At 39.0% G+C, this 25364-nt stretch overlaps 1 protein-coding gene across 3 annotated transcripts in view; it reads left to right on the forward strand.

Moving 5' to 3' along the window:
• Positions 1–25364, forward strand: part of LOC133096748 (calcium-independent phospholipase A2-gamma-like) — a 143183-nt gene that overhangs the window by 85790 nt on the left and 32029 nt on the right. For all 3 annotated transcript variants that reach the window (XM_061198415.1, XM_061198414.1, XM_061198416.1), the window contains exon 4: positions 18477–18628. In XM_061198415.1, coding sequence (XP_061054398.1) covers positions 18477–18628 — 152 coding nt within the window. The remainder of the gene's footprint in view (positions 1–18476; positions 18629–25364) is intronic.

Consider the following 25364-nt stretch of genomic DNA (forward strand, 5'->3'; position numbering starts at 1 on the left):
CGCGCACCGCGATGAGGAGTGGCCCCCGCTCGCCGCAACTGGAGAAAGCCCTCGCACAGAAACGAAGACTCAACACAGCCATAAATAAAAACAAAAAACAAAACAAAACAAAAAAAAACTACTGTTCTGAGCTGGCATACCAAAAAAAAAAAAAAAAATAGAGGATAAATCTCAGTATATTAGTTGAATTGCCTATTAGCTGCCATGGTTTTCTTAAATGCAGTGTAGGTATTTATGCTGTGTAACTACTCTTAAGACAGGAGTCGTAATTCATAAGTAAAAACATTGCTAATTTTTATTTCATGATCTTTCTGTACTTGAAAGTCTAAAAAATTTCATGATCTTATCGGTAATTGAACTTGTGATCCTATTACTAAAACGATTAGCTTTTCTTTGCCTCAGTGTTTTCAAATATAAAACAGTGGATATAATTTAGACCCATTTAAATAGACCGTTTTCAGAGAAATAATATAAAATGTGAATGATGCGGTTGAGTGTCTTTACACCTGTACTGAGGTTATTTGTAATACATAATGAACAATTTGGAAATATCATATAATGAATAGACAGTGTTAACGTTTTGTTAGAGATCCGTTAGTGCTTATTTTTAACCTGCCACCCAGAAAGTTATAAGTTAACTTAGTTCGTATTTATTCAACGTTTTGATAACCATCTTGCTCAAAAATTATGTTTTTAAATCATTTACCCTCTGTAGTTTTATATTGTGTAATACATACATTATAATAGCTAAACTTTAGAATTTCATGTTCATAGAATTTGGGATTATCTTTCATATATATGTAATCTCTTACCTAAAAGATAAAATTTCCAAATATAGATGTGCTTTTAGGTCATTTAACATGTCGGTGATATACTGAAAGCAGAGCTCTAAGATGGAATTGCATACTTTAAAGAACTTTTAAAAAACGTTTCATTGAAGTGTAATACACATGCAGTTTTAAGTGTGAAGTTCAGTGTGTTTTCACTTATATCCACATAACCAGCACCCAGAATTCTGTTCTGAAGAACAGAATTTGTCAGCACTTCAGAAGCCTCCCTTGGGCCCCCTTTCAGTCACAATCTCCCAAAAAAATAATCACAAATCAGTTTTGCCTGTTTTTGTACATTATGTAAACTCTTATGATTGGCTTCTTTCACTCAGCATGCTGGTAGGAATCTTTTACATTGTTGTGGGTAGTTGGAGGTAATCTATTCTTGTTGCTTTTGTATTCCGTGGTGTGAATGTATCACAGCTTATTTATTCATTGTAGTGTTGTTGGATTTCTGGGTAGTTTTCAGTTTTAGTCTGTTATGACTAGTTTTGCTAATAGAAACTTTGAGAAGTCTTATTTTACATAACTGATCCCAAATCTAGGGACCCTTCAATACCAAGGAGAAATGTGATATGTGTTTTCCTGTAGAATGGCTCACCTTCTGGATTTACCTGGCTTCCTCCTCATTGGTATAGTTGATGTATTCCTCTTTCCTTTTTATTTCCTGCACATTGGAATTTAAATATAAAGACCTGATTGAGTTAAGCATTTTCTTGTTAGGGCACATTGTAGATGACATGCACCTCATGTTGCATTGTGTCAGAACACATATAATTATTGGTTGAACAACAGTTAGTAATGCTAAGGTTGACCACTAGATTAGGGAGATCTTTTCATTAGTCTGATCTTTTCATTGGACAATTAGGCTAGAACCATTAGCCATCAACCATTAACCTAATTGTTTCTAGAACTAGTCATTTCCTTAGGGTTGCAGAATGATATATTTCTAATTCTGTCATTCCTTCTGCTTTATAATTGACATTCTCCTGTAAAAGTAGAGCTTTCTTCACCAACTAAAGCTATTTGGTTACTCTCAAAGATCAGTGTTGCAGGAAAAGCAGAAGAAATGCTTAATTTCTTTCTACTTAGTCACCAGTTTTCAAAGTAAAGAGTTGCTTTTTTTTTTTAATAGATCTTTATTGGAATGTAATTGCTTCACAATACTGTGTTAGTTTCTGTTGTACAACAAAGTGAATCAGCCATATGCATACATATATCCCCATACCCCCTCCCTCTGGAGACTCCCTCCCACCCTCCCTACCCCACCCCTATAGGTCATCGCAAAGCACCGAGCTGATCTCCCTGTGCTATGCTGCTGCTTCCCACTAGCTGTCTATTTTACATTCGGTAGTGTATATATGTCGATGCTACTCTCACTTCACCCCAGCTTCTCCCTCCCCTCCCCTCCCCGTGTCCTCATGTCCATTCTCTATGTCTGTGTCTTTATTCTTGCCCTGCCACTACCTTTTCATCAGTACCTTTTTTTTTTTTTTTTTAAGATTCCATATATATGTGTTGGCATACGTGATTTTTCTCTTTCTGACTTACTTCACTCTGTATGACAAACTCTAGGTCCATCCACCTCTCTACAAATAACTCAATTTCGTTTCTTTTTATGGCTGAGTAATATTCCATTGTATATATGTGCCACATCTTCTTTATCCATTCATCTGTCGATGGACATTTAGGTTGGTTCCATGTTCTGGCTATTGTAAATAGAGCTGCAGTGAACATTGTGGTACATGACTCTTTTTGAATTATGGTTTTCTCAGGGTATGTGCCCAGTAGTGGGATTGCTGGGTCATATGGTAGTTCTGTTTTTAGTTTTTTAAGGAACCTCCATACTGTTCCCCATAGTGGCTGTATCAATTTACATTCCCACCAACAGTGCAAGAGGGTTCCCTTTTCACCACACCCTTTCCAGCATTTATTGTTTCTAGATTTTTTGATAATGGCCATTCTGACCGGTGCGATGTGATACCTCATTGTAGTTTTTTTTTTTAAGCTACAGCCAATCAAATAATCTCCTTTCTTTTTTATTTATTTATTTATTTATGGCTGTGTTGGGTCTTCGTTTCTGTGTGAGGGCTTTCTCTAATTGTGGCAAGCGGGGGCCACTCTTCATCGCGGTGCGCGGGCCTCTCACTATCGCGGCCTCTCTTGTTGCGGAGCACAGGCTCCAGACACGCAGGCTCAGTAATTGTGGCTCACGGGCCCAGCTGCTCCACGGCATGTGGGATCTTCCCAGACCAGGGCTCAAACCCGTGTCCCCTGCATTGGCAGGCAGATTCTCAACCACTGCGCCACCAGGGAAGCCCCTCATTGTAGTTTTGATTTGCATTTCTCTAATAATTAGTGATGTTGAGCATCTTTTCATGTGCCTCTTGGCCATCTGTATGTCTTCTTTGGTGAAATGTCTATTTAGGTCTTCCACCCATTTTTTAATTGAATTGTTTGTTTTTTTGATATTGAGCTCCATGAGCTGTTTGTATATTTTGGAGATTAATCCTTTGTCTATTGTTTCATTTGCAAATATATTCTTCCATTCTGAGGGTTGTCTTTTTGTCTTGTTTATGGTTTCCTTTGCTGTGCAAAAGCTTTGAAGTTTAATTAGGTCCCATTTGTTTACTTTTGTTTTTATTTTCCATTACTCTAGGAGGTGGATCAAAAAAGATCTTGCTGTGGTTTATGTCAAAGAGTGTTCTTCCTGTGTTTTCCTCTTAAGGGTTTTATAGTATCTGGTCTTACATTTAGGTCTTTAATCCATTTTGAGTTTATTTTTGTGTATGGTGTTAGGGAGTGTTCTAATTTCATTCTTTTACATGTAGGTGTCCAGTTTTCCCAGCACCACTTATTGAAGAGGCTGTCTTTTCTCCCTCGTATGTTCTTGCCTCCTTTGTCGTAAATTAGGTGACCATATGTGTGTGGGTTGATCTCTGTGCTTTCTATGCTGTACCATTGATCTATATTTCTCTTTTTGTGCGAGTACCATCCTGTCTTGATTACTGTATCTTTGTAGCATAGTTTGAAGTCAGGGAGCCTGATTCCTCCAGCTCTGTTTTTCTTTCTCAAGATTGCTTTGGTTAATCGGGGGTTTTTTTGTTTCCATACGAGTTGTAAAATTTTTTGTTCTAATTCTGTGAAGAATGCCATTGGAAGTTTGATAGGGATTGCATTGAATCTGTAGATTGCTTTGGGTAGTATAGTCATTTTCACAATATTGATTCTTCTAATCCAAGAACTTGGTATAATTCTCCATCTGTTTATGTCATCTTTAATTTCTTTCATCAGTGTTTTATACTTTTCTGAGTACAAGTCTTTTGTCTCCGTAGGTAGGTTTATTCCTAGGTATTTTATTCTTTTGGTTGCAGTGGTAAATGGGATTGTTTCCTTAATTTCTCTTTCTGATTTTTCATTAGTTAGTGTATAGGAATGCCAGAGATTTCTGTGCATTAATGCATTTCTGTGCATTAATTTTGTATCCTGCAACCTTACCAAATTCATTGGTTAGTTTTAGTAGTTTTCTGATGGCATCTTTAGGATTTTCTATGGTATAGTATCATGTCATCTGCAAACAGTGACAGTTTTACTTCTTCTTTTCCAGTTTGTATTCCTTTTATTTCTTTGTCTTCTCTGATTTCCATGGCTAGGACTTCCAAAATTATGTTGAATAAGAGTGGTCAGAGAGGACACTCTTGTTTCATTCCTGATCTTAGTGGAAATGGTTTCAGTTTTTCACCATTGAGTGTGATGTTTGCTGTGGGTTTGCCGTATATGGCCTTTATTATGTTGAGGTAGGTTCCCTCTGTGCCCATTTTCTGGAGAGTTTTTATCATAAATGGATGTTGAATTTTGTCAAAAGCTTTTTCTGCATCTATTGAGATGATCATATGGTTTTTATTCCTTAATTTTGTTAATATGGTGTATCACATTGATTGATTTGTGTATATTGAAGAACCCTTGCATCCCTGGGATAAATCCCACTTGATCATGGTGTGTGATCCTTTTAATATGTTGTTGGATTCTGTTTGCTAGTATTTTGTTGAGGATTTTTGCATCTATGTTCATCAGTGATATTGGGCTATAATTTTCCTTTTTTGTGGTATCTTTTTCTGGTTTTGGTATCAGGGTGATGGTGGCTTCATAGAATGAATTTGGGAGTGTTCCTCCCTGTGCAATTTTTTGGAAGAGTTTGAGAAGGATGAGTGTTAGCTCTTCTCTAAATGTTTTATAGAATTCGCCTGTGAAGCCATCTAGCCCTGGACTTTTGTTTGTTGGAAGATTTCTTTTTTTAATTAATTAATCTATTTATTTATTTATTTTTGGCTCTGTTGGGTCTTCGTTGCTGTGCTCGGGCTTTCTCTGGTTGCAGCAAGCGGGGGCTACTCTTTCTTGCAGTGTGCAGGCTTCTCATTGCAGTGGCTTCTCTTGTTGTGGAGCACAGGCTCTAGGCGCGGGCTTCAGTATTTGTGGCACACGGGCTTAGTTGCTCCACAGTATGTGGGATCTTCCCGGACCAGGGCTCGAACCTGTGTCCCCTGCATTGGCAGGCAGATTCTTAAGCATTGCACTACCAGAGAAGTCCCTGTTGGAAGATTTTTAATTACAGTTTCAGTTTCATTACTTGTGACAGGTCTGTTTATATATTCTAATTCTTCCTGATTCAGTCTTGGAAAATTGTACCTTCCCAAGAATTTATCCATTTCTTCGTGGTTATCCATTTTATTGTCATATAGTTGTTTGTAGTAGTCTCTTATAATCCTTTGTATTTCTGTGGTGTCAGTTGTGATTTCTCCTTTTTCATGTCTAATTCTATTGATTTGCATCTTCTCCCTTTTTTTCTTGATGAGTCTGGCTAAGGGTTTATCAATTTTGTTTATCTTCTCAAAAAAGATAAACAGCTCTTCGTTTTATTGATCTTTGCTATTGTTTTCTTTGTTTCTATTTCATTTATTTCTGCTCTGATCTTTATGATTTCTTTCCTTCTACTGACTTTGGGTTTTCTTTGTTCTTCTTTCTCTACTTGCTTTAGGTGTAGGGTTAGATTGTTTATTTGAGATGTTTATTGTTTCTTGAGGTGAGATTGCATTGCTATAACCTTCCCTCTTAAAACTGTTTTGCTGCGTCCCATAGGTTTTGGGTTGTTGTGTTTTCGTTGTCATTTGTTTCTATGTATTTTTTTATGTCTTCTTTGATTTCTTCAGTGATCTCTTGGTTATTTAGTAGCGCAGTGTTTAGCCTCCATGTATTTGTGTTTTTTACAGTTTTTTTCCTGTAATTGATTTCCAATCTCATAGCGTTGTGGTCAGAAAAGATGCTTGATACGATTTCAATTTTCTTAAATTTTCCGAGGCTTGATTTGTGACCCAAGATGTAATCTATCCTGGAGAATGTTCTGTGTGCACTTGAGAAGAAAGTGTATTCTGCCACTTCTGGGTGGAATGTTCTATAAATATCAATTAAATTTATCTGGTCTATTGTGTCATTTAAAGCTTCTGTTTCCTTATTTTCTGTTTGGATGATCTGTCCATTGGTGTTAGTGGGATGTTAAAGTCCCCTACTATTATTGTGTTACTGTCAATTTTCCCTTTCATGGTTGTTAGCATTTGCCTTATGTATTGAGGTGCTCCTGTGTTGGGTGAATAAACATTTATAATTGTTACATCTTCTTCTTGGATTGATCTCTTGATCATTATGTAGTGTCCTTCGTTATGTCTTGTAACAGTCTTTATTTTAAAGTCTTTTACCTGATACGAGTATTGCTACTCCAGCTTTCTTTTGATTTCCATTTGCATGGAATGTCTTTTTCCATCCCTTCACTCTCAGTCTGTATGTGTCCCTAGGTCTGAAGTGGGTCTCTTGTAGACAGTCTATATATGGGTCTTGTTTTTTTATCCATTCAGCCAGTCTGTGTCTTTTGGTTGAGGAATTTAATCTATGTACATTCAAGGTTATTATCGATATATATGTTCCTATTACCATTTTCTTAATTGTTTTGGGTTTGTTTTTGTGGTTCTTTTTCTTCTCTTGTGTTTCCTGCCTAGAGAAGTTTCTTTAGCATTTGTCGTAAAGCTGGTTTGGTGGAATTCTGAATTCTCTTAGCTTTTGCTTCCCTGAAAAGCTTTTGATTTCCCCGTCGAATCTGAATGAGATCCTTGCTGGGTAGAATAATCTTGGTTATAGGTTTTTCTCCTTCATCACTTTAAATATATCCTGCCACTCTCTTCTGGCCTGCAGAGTTTCTGCTGAAAAATCAGCTGATAACGTTATGGGGATTCCTTTGTATGTTGTTTTTTGTTTTTCCTTTGATGCTTTTAATATTTTTTCTTTGATTTTGATTTTTGTTAGTTTGATTAGTATGTGTCTTGGTGTGTTTCTCCTAGGGTTTATCCTGTATGGGACTCTCTGTGCTTCCTGGACTATTTCCTTTCCCACGTGAGGGAAGTTTTCCACTATAATCTCTTCAAATATTGTGTCAGACCCTTTCTTTTTCTGTTCTTCTTCTGGGACCCCTATAAATGTTGGTACATTTAGTGTTGTCCCAGAGGTCTCTGAGATTGTCTTCAATTCTTTTCATTCTTTTTTCTTTATTCTGCTCCTTGGCAGTTATTTCCACCATTTTGTCTTCCAGCTCACTTATTCGTTTTTCTGCCTCCGTTATTCTGGTATTGATTTCCTCTAGTGTATTTTTCATTTCAGTTATTGTGCTGTTCATCTCTGTTTGTTTGTTCTTTAGTTCTTCTAGATCTTTGTTAAACATTTCTTGTATTTTCTCAGTCTGTGCCTCCATTCTATTTCTGAGATTCTGGATCATCTTTACTATCATTACCTGAATTCTTTTTCAGGTAGATTGCCTATTTCCTCTTCATTTATTTGGTCTTGTAGGTTTTTACCTTGCTTCTTCATCTGTAACATATTTTTTTGCAGTCTCATTTTTTTTTTTCATTTTTTGCATGAGTGGGATTGTGTTCCTGTCTTACTGGTTGTTTGGCCTGAGACTTGCAACAGTGGAGTTTATAGGCTGTAGGGTAGAGCTTTGTCTTGGTGCTGAGATGAGGACCTCTGGGAGACCTCACTCCGATGAATATTCCCTGGGGTCTGAGGTTCTCTGTTAGTCCAGTGGTTCAGACTCGGAGCTCCCACCACAGGAGCTTCGCCCTGACCCCCGGCTCGTAAGCCAAGATCCCACAAGCTGCATGGGGCCGCAAAAAGAAAAGAAAAAAAAAGGTGAACAATAAAGAAGTAAAAAATAATATTAGACTAGGAAACTAACAGCTATGTTAGAAAAAATATAAAAATAAAAATAGGAGAGGGAGGGGCAAGATGGCGGAAGAGTAAGACGCGGAGATCACCTTCCTCCCCACAGATACATGAGAAATACATCTACACGTGGAACTGCTCCTACAGAACACCCACTGAACGCTGGCAGAAGACGTCAGACCTCCCAAAAGGCAAGAAAATCCCCACGTACTTGGGTAGGGCAAAAGAAAAAAGAAATAACAGAGACAAAAGAATAGGGACGGGACCTGCACCAGTGGGAGGGAGCGGAGAAGGAGGAAAGGTTTCCACACACTAGGAAGCCCCTTCGTGGGCAGAGACTGCGGGTAGCAGAGGGGGGAAGCTTCGGAGCCACGGAGGAGAGCGCAGCCACATTGGTGCGGAGGGCAAAGCGGAGATTCCCGCACAGAGGAGCGGTGCCGACCAGCACTCACCAGCCCGAGAGGCTTGTCTGCTCAGCCGCCGGGGCAGGCGGGGCCTGGGAGCTGGGGCTCGGGCTTTGGTGCTAGCCGGGAGGGAGTCCGGGAAAAAGACTGCAGCTGCCAAAGAGGCAAGAGAATTTTTCTTGCCTCTTTGTTTCGCGGCGCGCAAGGAGAGGGGATTCAGAGCGCCGCCTAAACGAGCTCCAGAGATGGGCGCGAGCCGCGGCTATCAGCGCGGATCCCACAGCAACAGGGACGCAGAGGGAAAAACGGAGAGATTCCCGCACAGAGGCTCGGCGCCGAGCAGCACTCACCAGCCCGAGAGGCTTGTCTGCTCACCCGCCGGGGCGGGCGGGGGCTGGGAGCTGAGGCGCGGGCTTCGGTCGGATCCCAGGGAGAGGACTGGGGTTGGCTGCGTGAACACAGCCTGAAGGGTCTAGCGCACCACAACTAGCCGGGAGGGTGCACGAGAAAAAGTCTGCAGCTGCCGAAGAGGCAGGAGACTTTTTCTTGCCTCTTTGTTTCGCGGCGTGCAAGGAGAGGGGATTCAGAGCGCCACTTAAACGAACTCCAGAGACGGGCGCGAGCCGCGGCTATCAGCGCGGACCCCAGAGACGGACATGAGACGCTGAGGCTGCTGCTGCCGCCACCAAACAGCCTGTGGGCGAGCACAGGTCATTCTCCACACCGCCCCTCCCGGGAGCCTGTGCAGCCCGCCACGGCCAGGCTCCCATAATCCGGGGACAACTTCCCCGGGAGAGCGCACGGCGCGCCTCAGGCTGCTGCAACGTCACGCCGGCTTCTGCCGCCGCAGGCTCGCCCCGCCTCCTCCGTACCGCTCCCTCCCCCCGGCCTGACTGAGCCAGAGCCCCCGAATCAGCTTCTCCTTTAACCCCGTTCTGTCTGGGCGGGGAACAGACGCCCTCAGGCAACCTACGTGCAGAGGCGGGTCCAAATCCAAAGCTGAACCCCGGGAGCTGTACGAACAAAGAAGAGAAAGGGAAATCTCTCCCAGCAGCCTCAGAAGCAGCGGATTAAACTCCACAAACAACTTGATGTGCCTGCATCTGTTGAATACCTGAATAGACAACGAATCATCCCAAATTTAGGAGATGGACTTTGGGAGCAGGATATATTAACTTTTCCCCTTTTCCTTTTTTTGTGAGTGTAGATGTGTATGCTTCTGGGTGAGATTTTGTCTGTATAGCTTTGCTCTCACTGTTAGTCCTAGGGTTAGGTCCGTCCGTTTTTTTTTTTTCTTTTTTTTTTTTTTGGCTTAAAAATTTTTTTTTTCCCTAATAAATGTTTTCTTAATAATTTTTTCCTTATTTTCTATTTTTAAAAAAATTTTTAATAAGTTTTTTCATATTTTTTATTTTAAAAAAATAAAATTTTTTTTCTTAATACATTTTTTCTAAATAATTTTTTTCTTATTTTTAGTATAAAAAATTAATAAATCTATTTTTAAAAATTAAAAAAAATTTTTTTTTCTTAATAAATTTACTCTTAATAATTTTTTTTCTTATTTTTTATTATAATTGCTTTATTTTATTTTATTTTATCCTCTTTTTTTCTTTCTTTCCATTTTTTCTCCCTTTTATTCTGAGCCGTGTGGATGAAAGGCTCTTGGTGCTCCAGCCAGGGCATCAGGGCTGTGCCTCTGAGGTGGGAGAGCCAACTTCAGGACACTGGTCCACAAGAGACCTCCCAGCTCCACGTAATACCAAACGGCGAAAATCTCTCACAGATCTCCATCTCAACATCAAGACCCAACTTCACTCAACGACCAGCAAGCTACAGTGCTGGACACCCTATGCCAAACAACTAGCAAGAGAGGAACACAGCCCCATCCATTAACAGAGAGGCTGCCTAAAATCATAATAAGGCCACAGACACCCCAAAACACACCACCAGACGTGGACGAACCCACCAGAAAGACAACATCCAGCCTCATCCACCAGAACACAGGCACTAGTCTCCTCCACCAGGAAGCCTACACAACCCACTGAACCAACCTTAGCCACTGGGGACAGATACCAAAAACAACGGGAACTACGAACCTGCAGCCTGTGAAAAGGAGACCCCAAACACAGTAAGATAAGCAAAATGAGAAGACAGAAAAACACACAGCAGATGAAGGAGCAGGGTCAAAACACACCAGACCTAACAAATGAAGAGGAAATAGGTAGTCTACCTGAAAAAGAATTCAGAATAATGATAGTAAGGATGATCCAAAGTCTTGGAAATAGAATAGACAAAATGCAAGAAACATTTAACAAGGACGTAGAAGAACTAAAGAGGAACCAAGAAACGATGACAAGCACAATAAATGAAATTAAAAATACTCTAGATGGGATCAATAGCAGAATAACTGAGGCAGAAGAACGGATAAGTGACCTGGAAGATAAAATGGTGGAAATAACTACTGCAGACCAGAATAAAGAAAAAAGAATGAAAAGAACTGAGGACAGTCTCAGAGACCTCTGGGACAACATTAAACGCACCAACATTCGAATTATAGGGGTCCCAGAAGAAGAAGAGAAAAAGAAAGGGACTGAGAAAATATTTGAAGAGATTATAGTTGAAAACTTCCCTAATATGGGAAAGGAAATAGTTAATCAAGTCCTGGAAGCACAGAGAGTCCCATACAGGATAAATCCAAGGAGAAACACACCAAGACACATATTAATCAAACTATCAAAAATTAAATATAAAGAAAACATATTAAAAGCAGCAAGGGAAAAACAACAGATAACACACAAGGGCATCCCCATAAGGTTAACAGCTGATCTTTCAGCAGAAACGCTGCAAGCCAGAAGGGAGTGGCAGGATATACTTAAAGTGATGAAGGAGAAAAACCTACAACCAAGATTACTCTACCCAGCAAGGATCTCATTCAGATTTGATGGAGAAATTAAAACCTTTACAGACAAGCAAAAGCTGAGAGAGTTCAGCACCACCAAACCAGCTTTACAACAAATGCTAAAGGAACTTCTCTAGGCAAGAAACACAAGAGAAGGAAAACACCTACAATAACAAACCCAAAACATTTAAGAAAATGGGAATAGGAACATACATATCGATAATTACCTTAAATGTAAATGGATTAAATGCTCCCACCAAAAGACACAGACTGGCTGAATGGATACAAAAACAAGACCCATATATATGCTGTCTACAAGAGACCCACTTCAGACCTAGAGACACATACAGACTAAAAGTGAGGGGATGGAAAAAGATATTCCATGCAAATGGAAATCAAAAGAAAGCTGGAGTAGCAATTCTCATATCAGACAAAATAGACTTTAAAATAAAGACAATTACAAGAGACAAAGACGGACACTATATAATGATCAAGGGATCGATCCAAGAGGAAGGTATAACAATTGTAAATATTTATGCACCCAACATAGGAGCACCTCAATACATAAGGCAAATACTAACAGCCATAAAAGGGGAAATCGACAGTAACACAATCATAGTAGGGGACTTTAACACCCCACTTTCACCAATGGACAGATCATCCAAAATGAAAATAAATAAGGAAACACAAGCTTTAAATGATACATTAAACAAGATGGACTTAATTGATATTTATAGGACATTCCACCCAAAAACAACAGAATACACATTTTTCTCAAGTGCTCATGGAACATTCTCCAGGATAGATCATATCTTGGGTCACAAATCAAGCCTTGGTAAATTTAAAAAAATTGAAATCGTATCAAGTATCTTTTCCGACCACAACGCTATGAGACAAGATATCAATTACAGGAAAAGATCTGTAAAAAATACAAACACATGGAGGCTACACAATACACTACTTAATAACGAAGTGATCACTGAAGAAATCAAAGGGGAAATCAAAAAATACCTAGAAACAAATGACAATGGAGACACGACGATCCAAAACCTATGGGATGCAGCAAAAGCAGTTCTAAGAGGGAAGTTTATAGCAATACAAGCCTACATCAAGAAACAGGAAACATCTCGAATAAACAACCTAACCTTGCACCTAAAGCAATTAGAGAAAGAAGAACAAAAAAACCCCAAAGCTAGCAGAAGGAAAGAAATCATAAAGATCAGATCAGAAATAAATGAAAAAGAAATGAAGGAAACAATAGCAAAAATCAATGAAACTAAAAGCTGGTTCTTTGAGAAGATAAACAAAATTGATAAACCATTAGCCAGACTCATCAAGAGAAAAAAGGAGAAGACTCAAATTAATAGAATTAGAAATGAAAAAGGAGAAGTAACCACTGACACTGCAGAAATACAAACGATCATAAGAGATTACTACAAGCAACTCTATGCTAATAAAATGGACAACCTGGAAGAAATGGACAGATTCTTAGAAATGCACAACCTGCCGAGACTGAACCAGGAAGAAATAGAAAATATGAACAGACCAATCACAAGCACTGAAATTGAAACTGTGATTAAAAATCTTCCAACACACAAAAGCCCAGGACCAGATGGCTTCACAGGCGAATTCTATCAAACATTTAGAGAAGAGCTAACACCTATCCTTCTCAAACTCTTCCAAAATATTGCAGAGGGAGGAACACTCCCCAACTCATTCTACGAGGCCACCATCACCCTGATACCAAAACCAGGCAAAGATGTCACAAAGAAAGAAAACTACAGGCCAATATCACTGATGAACATAGATGCAAAAATCCTCAACAAAATACTAGCAAACAGAATCCAACAGCACATTAAAAGGATCATACACCATGATCAAGTGGGGTTTTTCCAGGAATGCAAGGATTCTTCAATATACGCAAATCAATCAACGTGATACATCATATTAACAAATTGAAGGAGAAAAACCATATGATCATCTCAATAGATGCAGAGAAAGCTTTCGACAAAATCCAACACCCATTTATGATAAAAGTCCTGCAGAAAGTAGGCATAGAGGGAACTTTCCTCAACATAATAAAGGCCGTATATGACAAACCCACAGCCAACATTGTCCTCAATGGTGAAAAACTGAAACCATTTCCACTAAGATCAGGAACAAGACAAGGTTGCCCACTCTCACCACTATTATTCAACATAGTTTTGGAAGTGTTAGCCACAGCAATCAGAGACGAAAAAGAAATAAAAGGAATCCAAATCGGAAAAGAAGAAGTAAAGCTGTCACTGTTTGCAGATGACATGATACTATACATAGAGAATCCAAAAGATGCTACCAGAAAACTACTAGAGCTAATCAATGAATTTGGTAAAGTAGCAGGATACAAAATTAATGCACAGAAATTTCTTGCATTCCTGTATACTAATGATGAAAAATCTGAAAGTGAAATTAAGAAAACACTCCCATTTACCATTGCAACAAAAAGAATAAAATACCTAGGAATAAACCTACCTAAGGAGACAAAAGACCTGTATGCAGAAATTTATAGGACACTGATGAAAGAAATTAAAGATGATACAAATAGATGGAGAGATATACCATGTTCTTGGATTGGAAGAATAAACATTGTGAAAATGACTCTGCTACCCAAAGCAATCTACAGATTCAATGCAATCCCTATCAAACTACCACTGGCATTTTTCACAGAACTAGAACAAAAAATTTCACAATTTGTATGGAAACACAAAAGACCCCGAATAGCCAAAGCAATCTTGAGAACGAAAAATGGAGCTGGAGGAATCAGGCTCCCTGACTTCAGACTATATTACAAAGCTACAGTAATCAAGACAGTTTGGTACTGGCACAAAAACAGAAATATAGATCAATGGAACAGGATAGAAAGCCCAGAGATAAGCCCACGCACATATGGTCACCTTATCTTTGATAAAGGAGGCAAGCATATACAGTGGAGAAAAGACAGCCTCTTCAATAAGTGGTGCTGGGAAAATTGGACAGGTACATGTAAAAGTATGAAATTAGAACACTCCCTAACACCATACACAAAAATAAACTCAAAATGGATTAAAGACCTAAGTGTAAGGCCAGACACTATCAAACTCTTAGAGGAAAACATAGGCAGAACACTGTATGACATAAGTCACAGCAAGATCCTTTTTGACCCAGGTCCTAGAGAAATGGAAATAAAAACACAAATAAACAAATGGGACCTAATGAAACTTAAAAGCTTTTGCACAGCAAAGGAAACCATAAACAAGACCAAAAGACAACCCTCAGAATGGGAGAAAATATTTGCAAATGAAGCAATGGACAAAGGATTAATCTCCAAGATTTACAAGCAGCTCATGCAGCTCAATAACAAAAAAACAAACAACCCAATCCAAAAATGGGCAGAAGACCTAAATAGACATTTCTCCAAAGAAGAGATACAGATTGCCAACAGACACATGAAAGAATGCTCAACATCATTAATCATTAGAGAAATGCAAATCAAAACTACAATGAGGTATCATCTCACACCGGTCAGAATGGCCATCATCAAAAAATCTAGAAACAATAAATGCTGGAGAGGGTGTGGAGAAAAGGGAACACTCTTGCACTGTTGGTGGGAATGTAAATTGATACAGCCACTATGGAGAACAGTATGGAGGTTCCTTAAAAAACTAAAAATAGAACTACCATATGACCCAGCAATCCCACTGCTGGGCATATTCCCTGAGAAAACCATAATTCAGAAAGAGTCATGTACCAAAATATTCATTGCAGCTCTGTTTACAATAGCCAGGACATGGAAGCAACCTAGGTGTCCATCATCGGATGAATGGATAAAGAAGATGTGGCACATATATACAATGGAATATTACTCAGCCATAAAAAGAAATGAAATGGAGGTGTTTGTAATGAGGTGGATGGAGTTAGAGTCTGTCATACAGAGTGAAGTAAGTCAGAAAGAGAAAAACAAATACAGTATGCTAACACATATATATGGAATCTAAGGGAAAAAAAAAAAAAAAAGAGGTCATGAAGAACCTAGTGGCAAGATGGGAATAAAGACACAGACCTACTAGAGAATGGACTTGAGGATATGGGGAGGGGGAGGGGTGAGATGTGACAGGGTGAGAGAGTGTCATGGACATATATACACTACCAAATGTAAAATAGATAACTAGTGGGAAGCAGCCGCATAGCACAGGGAGATCAGCTCGGTGCTTTGTGACCACCTAGAGGGGTGGGATAGGGAGGGTGGGAGAGAGGGAGATGCAAGAGGGAAGAGATATGGCAACATATGTATATGTGTAACTGATTCACTTTGTTGTAAAGCAGAAGCTAGCACACCATTGTAAAGCAATTATACTTCAATAAAGATGTTTAAAAAAATAAAAAAATAAAAAAAAAAAAGTAAAAAAAAAAAAAATAAAAATATAGGTGAAACAAAAAAGAGGAGGAGGTAAAAAGGTGGAAAAGGCCTTGGCTGTGGAGGGCGGGGCCTAAGCAAGGGTGAGGTTTGGGCGGTGCATGGGACCTATGTTTAAGACCCACAGGGCTGGAAAAGGCCCGGAGTGGGGGGACGTAGGGGGAGCTTAAGCTCAACAGAACAGAAGGGGCTTAGGTGTGCCTCCTGCCTGTGGTCTCAGAGGGTGGAGGACCCACCTGGGAGCCCAGCAGGCTTCCTGGGCTCGAGTGGACGAGGCAAACACCCTCTGCACCTTTCCCTCTCCTCTGGTCCTGGAGGGCTCCTCCTGCCTGCCTCTCTTGTTCTGTCCCGGCCTCCCTCCTATGCCCCCAGGACCAACCCGGCCTGAAGGGGACCACTGAGGGCGTAGGACCTCTGAGGGCAGACTTCCCCAGCCATTTGGGCAGGAGAAACACTGGGCCTCCTCCACCCTGATCCAAGGCCCCGAGGGTCCCTCTAGGCGTGGGAACCCCTCCCCCCTCTCAGCCACCCCTGAGGGGCGCCGTTCCTGTCTGGCCTCCACTTCTCTTCCCACCTCAGTCCCCCCACGTCCTACTTGTTCGCTTGGGGGTTCTTCCCATCTCCTTGGGCATTGGGGTCCCCCACCAGTGTCCGGCAGGTGCTCTAGTTGTGGGGAGATGCAAACTCTGCATCTCCCCACACCTCCATCTTCAAGAGTTGGTTTAAAAGCTGCCTCAACGGTGAGATGGATTTTTGGCATTTTTTTCTTTTTTTCTTTTTATTATCATTATGCCCTCATAGTTTTTCATAAATTGTGTTTCTGTAATCTTTCCCCTCCTCCCTTTTTTCTAAATGCTGAATTTGTCTTAAATATGACTAGTAGGGGTCCTTCAAGCTGATTCATGTTTCTTTTCTTTTAAAATTTTTTAAAAAGCATTATATGTAAAAAATATAGGGCTTCCCTGGTGGTGCAGTGGTTAAGAATCGCCTGCCAATGCAGGGGACACGGGTTCGAGCCCTGGTCCGGGAAGATCCCACATGCTGTGGAGCAACTAAGCCTGTGCACCACAACTATTGAGCCTGCGCTCTAGAGCCCGTGAGCCACGACTACTGAGCCCGCGTGCCACAACTACTGAAGCCCGCGCACCTAAAGTCTGCGCTCCGCAACAAGAGAAGCCATAGCAATGAGAAGCCCGTGCACCGCAATGAAAAGTAGCCCCTGCTCGCCGCAACCAGAGAAAAGCCCGCACGCAGCAACGAAGACCAAACACAGCCAAAAATAAAATAAATAAAATAAATAAAAATTTGAAAAAAAAAGAAAAAAGAAAATATACATACTAAAAGTATACAGCTCCATGAATTTTCAAAAATTGAACACATCTATATAACAACCACCCAACTGGGAAACAGAATGTTACCCAAAGCACTCCAAAAACTCCTTTATGCCCCCTTCCAGTCATTATCTTTAAAAAGATTGACCAATTTTCTAGCAGTGTATATTAGTTGTACCTCTTTCTGTGTGTTATATAAATGGAATGATACAACATGTGCTCTTTTATGTCTTTTTTTTTTCTCCCACTCAACATTATGTTTGTGAGAACCTTCTATATTGATGGGTGTAGTTAAGGAACATTCATTCTCATTGTTATGTGTTCTATTGTATGAATATAGTGCAATGTATTTATCCATTTTACTACTGATGGACATTTGGATAGTTTCCAGTTTGGGAATATTTAGGAATAGTGCTTCTCGGATGTATCTTTTGGAAAACATAAGTCTTCATTTCTTTGGGATATATACCAAAGAGGAGTAGTCCTGGTTATAGAGTATGCCTGTTCTCATCTTCAGTGCGTACTGCCAAATGGTTTTACAAAGTGCTTATACCAGTTGATACTTTCACCAGAACTGTATGAGCCTCCTGGTTGTGTTATTTCCTCTCCAATGCTTTATATCATTTTTTTATTTTAGCCATTTTGTTAGATGTTTAGTGATGTTAAATTGTGGCTTTAATTTGTATTTCTCTGGTAACTGTGAAGTTCAGCAACTTTCCAGTGTTTACTGGCCTTTTGTATACCGCCCTCATGAAGTGCCTATTCCAGGTCTTGCTCGTTTTTCCATTGGGTTGACCAGCTTTTTCTTACTGATTTGTTGAATTTCTTTATATATTATGGATGTAAGTCTTTTTATATGTATTGTAACATACGTATATATTATATATATACATACACATACATATATGTGTCTGATAAATATATTCTCCCAGGCTGTGGGCTACCTTTTCACTCTTTCTAATCGTTTTTGACAAGTAGATACTCTTTTTTTTTTTTTTCCTGGCCGCATTGCACAGCATGCGGAATCTTGGTTCCCTGACTAGTGATGGAACCCATGCCCCCTGCAGTGGAAGCGTGGAGTCTTAACCACTGGATCGCCAGGGAAGTCCCGATGAGTAGATATTCTTAATTTTAATATAGTCCAGTTTATAAATATTTTCCTTTATGGTTAGCACTTTGTGTCCTATTTAAGAAATCTTTGCCTGTTCTAAGATCATAAAGATATTATCTTGTCATGATCTGTATGTGTTAAAAATAATCTTACATCTTCACTCTTGATTTGACAAAAGCAACAAAATATCTTTTCTCTCAATATAGGAAAAAATTATTCCGTATTTACTACGATTGAGACAAATTAAGGATGAAACTCTTCAGGCTGCAGTTAGAGAAATTTTGGCCTTAATTGGCTACGTGGATCCAGTGAAAGGAAGAGGAATCCGGATTCTCACAATTGATGGTGGAGGAACAAGGTAAGGCTAGAAAAAAGATTAAAAAAAAATTTTTTTTTATCGAAGTATAGTTGATTTGAAATGTGTTAATTTCTGTTGAAGAGCAAAGTGATTCAGTTATACACATATTCTTTTTTTATATATTCTTTTCCATTATGGTTTATCAAAGATATTGAATATAGTTCTCTGTGCTATACAGTAGGACCTTGTTGTTTATCCATTTTATATATAACATCTTACATCTGCTAACCCCAGCCTCCCACTCCATCCTCCCCCAACCCCCTCCCCCTTGACAACTACAAGACTGTTCTGTATGTTCGTGAGTCTGTTAGAAAAAATGATTTTTTAAAACTATAGATCCTAAATATTAAAAATAGAACTACCATATTATCCAACAATTTCACTTCTGGATATTTATCCAGAGAAAACAAAACACTAATTTGAAAAGATATATGTACCTCTAGTTTATTGCAGCATTATTTACAATAACCGAGATATAGAAACAGTCTGTGTCCACTGATGGATGAATGGATAAAGAATATGTGATGGATAAAGAATATGTGAGGGATAAGTATACACACACACACACGTATAGGTACTACACACACAGAAATAATACTCAGCCATAAAAAAGAATGAAATCTTGCCATTTGCGACAGCATGGGTGGAACTTGAGGTTATCGTGCTAAGTGAAATAAGTCAGACAGGGAAAGACAAATACCATATGATTTCACTTATATGTGGAATCTAAGAAACAAAGCAAACAAAACAAGACAAAACTCAAAGATACAGAGAACAGATTGGTGGTTTCCAGTTGGAAGGGGGATTGGAGGGTGGGCGGAATGGAGAAGAGGATCAAAAGGTACAAATTTCCAGTTATAAAATAAGTCATGCGGATGTAATGTACAGCATAGGGAATATAGTCAATAATATTGTATTGCAAATTTGAAAGTTGCTAAAAAACTAAATCTTGAATGTTGTCATGACAGGAAAAAAAATTTTATGACTTATAGTGATAGATGGTTAATAGGCTTATTGGACTGATCATTTTGCAGTGCATACAAATGTTGAATCATTATGTTGTACACATGGAACTAACACAATGTCATATGCAATTACACTTCAAAAAAAACTATACATCTAGTTCAGTTGTAGGAATTTTTTTTTTTTTTTTTTTAAACTTTGGGTTTATTTATTTATTTATGGCTGCGTTGGGTCTTCGCTTCTGTGCGAGGGCCTTCTCCAGTTGCGGCAAGCGGGGGCCACTCCTCATCGCGGCGCGCGGGCCTCTCACTATCGCGGCCTCTCCTGGGGCGGAGCACAGGCTCCAGACGCGCAGGCTCAGCAACTGTGGCTCACGGGCCCAGCCGCTCCGCGGCACGCGGGATCCTCCCAGACCAGGGCTCGAACCCGTGTGCCCTGCATCGGCAGGCAGACTCTCAACCACTGCGCCACCAGGGAAGCCCTGTAGGAATTTTTTAAGCTGATTCAGTGTATTTATATCATTATAAAGTCAAATTTTTAAAATAAAACATGAAATCGTTTTTCTTAAATTACTAATTTATAAATCTAAGAACTTATTTTGAACATATACCTGAATTTCCTTTGATTTTTTTTTTCTTAACATCTTTATTGGAGTAAAATTGCTTTACAACGGTGTGTTAGCTTCTGCTGTATAACAAAGTGAACCAGCTATACATATACATATATCTGCATATCTCCACCCTCTTGCGTCTCCCTCCCACCCTCCCTATCCCACCCTTCTGGGTGGTCACAAAGCACCGAGCTGATCTCCCTGCGCTATGCGGCTGCTTCCCACTAGCTGTCTATTTTACATTTGGTAGTGTATATATGTCCATGCCACTCTCTCACTTCGTCCCAGCTTACCCTTCCCACTCCCTGTGTCCTCAAGTCCATTCTCTACGTCTGCGTCTTTATTCCTGTCCTGCCCCTAGGTTCTTCAGAACTTTTTTTTTTTTTTTTTTTTTTTAGATTCCATATATATGTGTTAGCATACGGTATTTGTTTTTCTCTTTCTGACTTATTTCACTCTGTATGACAGACTCTAGGTCCAGCCACCTCACTACAAATAACTCAATTTCATTTCTTTTTATGGCTGAGTAATATTCCATTGTAAATATGTGCCACATCTTCTTTATCCGTTCATCTGTCGATGGGCCCTTAGGTTGCTTCCATGTCCTGGCTATTGTAAATAGTGCTGCAGTGAACATGTGGTACATGACTCTTTGAATTATGGTTTCCTCAGGGTATATGCCCAGTAGTGGGATTGCTGGGTCGTATGGTGGTTCTATTTACAGTTTTTTAAGGAACCTCCATACTATTTTCCATAGTGGCTGTATCAATTTACATTCCCACCAACAGTGCCAGAGGGTTCCCTTTCCTCCACACCCTCTCCAGAATTTACTGTTTGTAGACTTTTTGATGATGGCCATTCTGTCTGGTGTGCGGTGATACCTCATTATGTGTTTGATTTGCATTTCTCTAATGATTAGTGATGTTGAGCATCCTTTCATGTGTTTGTTGGCAATCTGTATATCTTCTTTGGAGAAATGTCTATTTAGGGCTTCTGCCCATTTTTGGAATGGGTTGTTTGTTTTTTTGATATTGAGCTGCATGAGATGCTTGTAAATTTTAATCCTTTCTCAATTGCTTCATTTGCAAATATTTTCTTCCATACTGAGGGTTGTCTTTTCGTCTTGTTTATGGTTTCGTTTTCTGTGCAAAAGCTTTTAAGTTTCATTAGGTCCCATTTGTTTATTTTTGTTTTTATTTCCATTACTCTGGGAGGTGGGTCAAAGAAGATCTTGCTGCAGTTTATGTCAAAGAGTGTTCTTCCTGTGTTTTCCTCTAAGAGTTTTATGGTATCTGGTCTTACATTTAGGTCTTTAGTCCATTTTGAGTTTATTTTTGTGTATGGTGTTAGGGAGTGTTCTAATTTCATTCTTTTACATGTAGCTGTCCAGTTTTCCCAGCACCACTTACTGAAGAGGCTGTCTTTTCTCCATTATGTATTCTTGGCTTCTTTATCAAAAATAAGGTGACCATATTTTTATTGTGGGTTTATCTCTGGGCTTTCTATCCTGTTCCGTTGATCCATATTTCTGTTTTTGTGCGAGTACCATACTGTCTTGATTACTGTACCTTTGTAGTATAGTCTGAAGTCCAGGAGCCTGATTCCTCCAGCTCCGTTTTTTTTTCTCAGTATTGCTTTGGCACTTCGGGGTCTTTTTTGTTTCCATACAAACTGTGATATTTCTTGTTCTAGTTCTGTGAAAAATGCCATTGGTAGTTTGATAGGGATTGCATTGAATCTGTAGATTGCTTTGGGTACTATAGTCATTTTCATGATGTTGATTCTTCCAATCCAAGAACATGGTATATCTCTCTATCTGTTTGTATCATCTTTAATTTCTTTCATCAGTGTCTTATAGTTTTCCGCATACAGGTCTTTTGTCTCCTTAGGTAGGTTTATTCCTAGGTATTTTATTCTTTTTGTTGCAGTGGCAAATGGGAGTGTTTCCTTAATTTCTCTTTCAGATTTTTCATCATTAGTGTATAGGAATGCAAGAGATTTCTGTGCATTGATTTTGTATCCTGCTACTTTACCAAATTCATTAATTATTTCTAGTAGTTTTCTGGTAGCATCTTTAGGATTCTCTATGTGTAGTATCATGTCATCTGCAAACAGTGATAGGTCTACTTCATCTTTTCCGATTTGGATTCCTTTTATTTCTTTTTCTTCCCTGATTGCTGTGGCTAAAACTTCCAAAACTATGTTGAATAATAGTGGTGAGAGTGGACAACCTTGTCTTGTTCCTGATCTTAGAGGAAATGGTTTCAGTTTTTCACCATTGAGAATGATGTTGGCTGTGGGTTTGTCATATATGGCCTTTATTATGTTGATGTAAGTTCCCTCTATGCCTACTTTCTGGAGGGTTTTTATCATAAATGGGTGTTGAATTTTGTTAAAAGCTTTTTCTGCATCTATTGAGATGATCATATGGTTTTTCTCCTTCAGTTTGTTAATATGGTTTATCACATTGATTGATTTGCGTATGTTGAAGAATCCTTGCATTCCTGGGATAAACCCCACTTGATCATGGTGTATGATCCTTTTAATGTGCTGTTGGATTCTGTTTGCTAGTGTTTTGTTGAGGATTTTTGCATCTATGTTCATCAGTGATATTGGCCTGTATTTTTCTTTCTTTGTGACATCTTTGTCTGGTTTTGGTATCAGGGTGATGGTGGCCTCATAGAATGAGTTTGGGAGTGTTCCTCCCTCTGCTATATTTTGGAAGAGTTTGAGAAGGATAGGTGTTAACTCTTCTGTAAATGTTTGATAGAATTCGCCTGTGAAGGCATCTGGTCCTGGTCTTTTGTTTGTTGGAAGATTTTTAATCACAGTCTCAATTTCAGTGCCTGTTTATATTTTCTATTTCTTCCTGGTTCAGTCTTGGAAGGTTGTGCTTTTCTAAGAATTTGTCTGTTTCTTCCAGGTTGTCCATTTTATTGGCATGTGGTTGCTTGTAGTAATCTCTCATGATCCTTTGTATTTCTGTAGTGTCAATTGTTACTCTCCTTTTTCATTTCTAGTTCTATTGATTTGAGTCTTCTCCCTTTTTTTCTTGATGAGTCTGGCTAATGGTTTATCAATTTTGTTTATCTTCTCAAAGAACCAGCTTTTAGTTTTGTTGATCTTTGATATTGTTTCCTTCATTTCTTTTTCATTTATTTCTGATCTGATCTTTATAATTTCTTTCCTTCTGCTATCTGGGGTTTTTTTGTTCTTCTTTCTCGATTGCTTTAGGTGTAAGGTTAGGTTGTTTGAGATGTTTCTTGTTTCTTGAGGTGGGATTGTATTGGTCTTAACTTCCCTCTTAGAACTGCTTTTGCTGCATCCCATAGGTTTTGGGTTGTTGTGTTTTCATTGTCGTTTGTTTCTAGGTATTTTTTGATTTCCTCTTTGATTTCTTCAGTGATCTCTTGGTTATTTAGTGGTGTATTGTTTAGCCTCCATGTGTTTGTATTTTTTACAGATTTTTTCCTGTAATTGATATCTAGTCTTATAGCATTGTGGTCGGAGAAGATACTTGATACGATTTCAATTTTCTTAAATTAACCAAGGCTTGATTTGTGACTCAGGATATGATGTATCCTGGAGAATGTTCCATGAGCACTTGAGAAGAAAGTGTATTCTGTTGTTTTTGGAAGGAATGTCCTATACATATCCATTAAGTCCATCTTGTTTAATGTATCATTTAAAGCTTGTGTTTCCTTATTTATTTTCATTTTGGATGATCTGTCCATTGGTGAAAGTGGGGTGTTAAAGTCCCCTACTATGATTGTGTTACTGTTGATTTCCCCTTTTATGGCTGTTAGCATTTGCCATATGTATTGAGGTGCTCCTATGTTGGGTGCATAAATATTTACAATTGTTATATCTTCTTCTTGGTTTGATCCCTTGATCATTATATAGTGTCCTTCTTTGTCTCTTGTTATAGTTTTTATTTTAAAGTCTATTTTGTCTGATATGAAAATTGCTGCTCCAGCTTTGTTTTGATTTCCATTTGCATGGAATATCTTTCTCCATCCCCTCACTTTCAGTCTGTATGTGTCCCTAGGTCTGAAGTGGGTCTCTTGTAGACAGCATCTATACGGGTCTTGTTTTTGTATCCATTCAGCCAGCCTGTGTCTTTTGGTTGGAGCATTTAATCCATTTACATTTAAGGTAAGTATTGATATATATGTTCCTATTACCATTTTGTTAATTGTTTTGGGTTTGTTACTGTAGGTGTCTTCCTTCTCTTGTGTTTCCTGCGTAGAGAAGTTCCTTTAGCATTTGTTGTAAAGCTGGTTTGGTGGTGCTGAATTCTCTTAGCTTTTGCTTGTCTGTAAAGGTTGTAATTTCTCTGTCGAATCTCAATGAGATCCTTGCAGGGTAGAGTAATCTTGGTGTAGGTTTTTCCCTTTCATCGCTTTAAATATGTCCTGCCACTCCCTTCTGGCTTGCAGAGTCTCTGCTGAAAGTCAGCTGTTAACCTTATGGGGATTCCTTTGTATGCTATTTGGTGTTTTTCCCTTGCTGCTTTTAATATTTTTTCTTTGTATTTAATTTTCGTTAGTTTGATTAATATGTGTCTTGGCGTGTTTCTCCTTGGATTTATCTTGTATGGGACTCTCTGCACTTCCTGGACTTGATTGACTATTTCCTTTCCCATATTAGGGAAGTTTTCAAGTATAATCTCTTCAGATATTTTCTCAGTCACTTTCTTTTTCTCTTCTTCCTCTGGGACCCCCTGTAATTCGAATGTTGGTGCATTTGATGTTATCCCAGAGGTCTCTGAGACTGTCCTCAATTCTTTTCATTCTTTTTTCTTTATTCTGCTCTACAGTAGTTATTTCCACTATTTTATGTTCCAGGTCACTTATCCGTTCTTCTGCCTCAGTTTTTCTGCTATTGATTCCTTCTAGAGAGTTTTTAGTTTCATTTATTGTGTTGTTCATCATTGTTTGTTTGCTCTTTAATTCTTCTAGGTCCTTGTTGTACGTTTCTTGTAATTTCTGCGTCTATTTCCAAGATTTTGGATCATCTTTACTATCATTACTCTGAATTCTTTTTCAGGTAGACTTCCTATTTCCTCTTCATTTGTTTGGTCTGGTTTGTTTTTACCTTGCTCCTTCATCTGCTGTGTATTTCTCTGCCTTTTCATTTTGCTTAACTTTCTGCGTTTGTGGT

Source organism: Eubalaena glacialis, chromosome 8 (assembly GCF_028564815.1).
Source record: "Eubalaena glacialis isolate mEubGla1 chromosome 8, mEubGla1.1.hap2.+ XY, whole genome shotgun sequence".
Classification (NCBI taxonomy): domain Eukaryota; kingdom Metazoa; phylum Chordata; class Mammalia; order Artiodactyla; family Balaenidae; genus Eubalaena; species Eubalaena glacialis.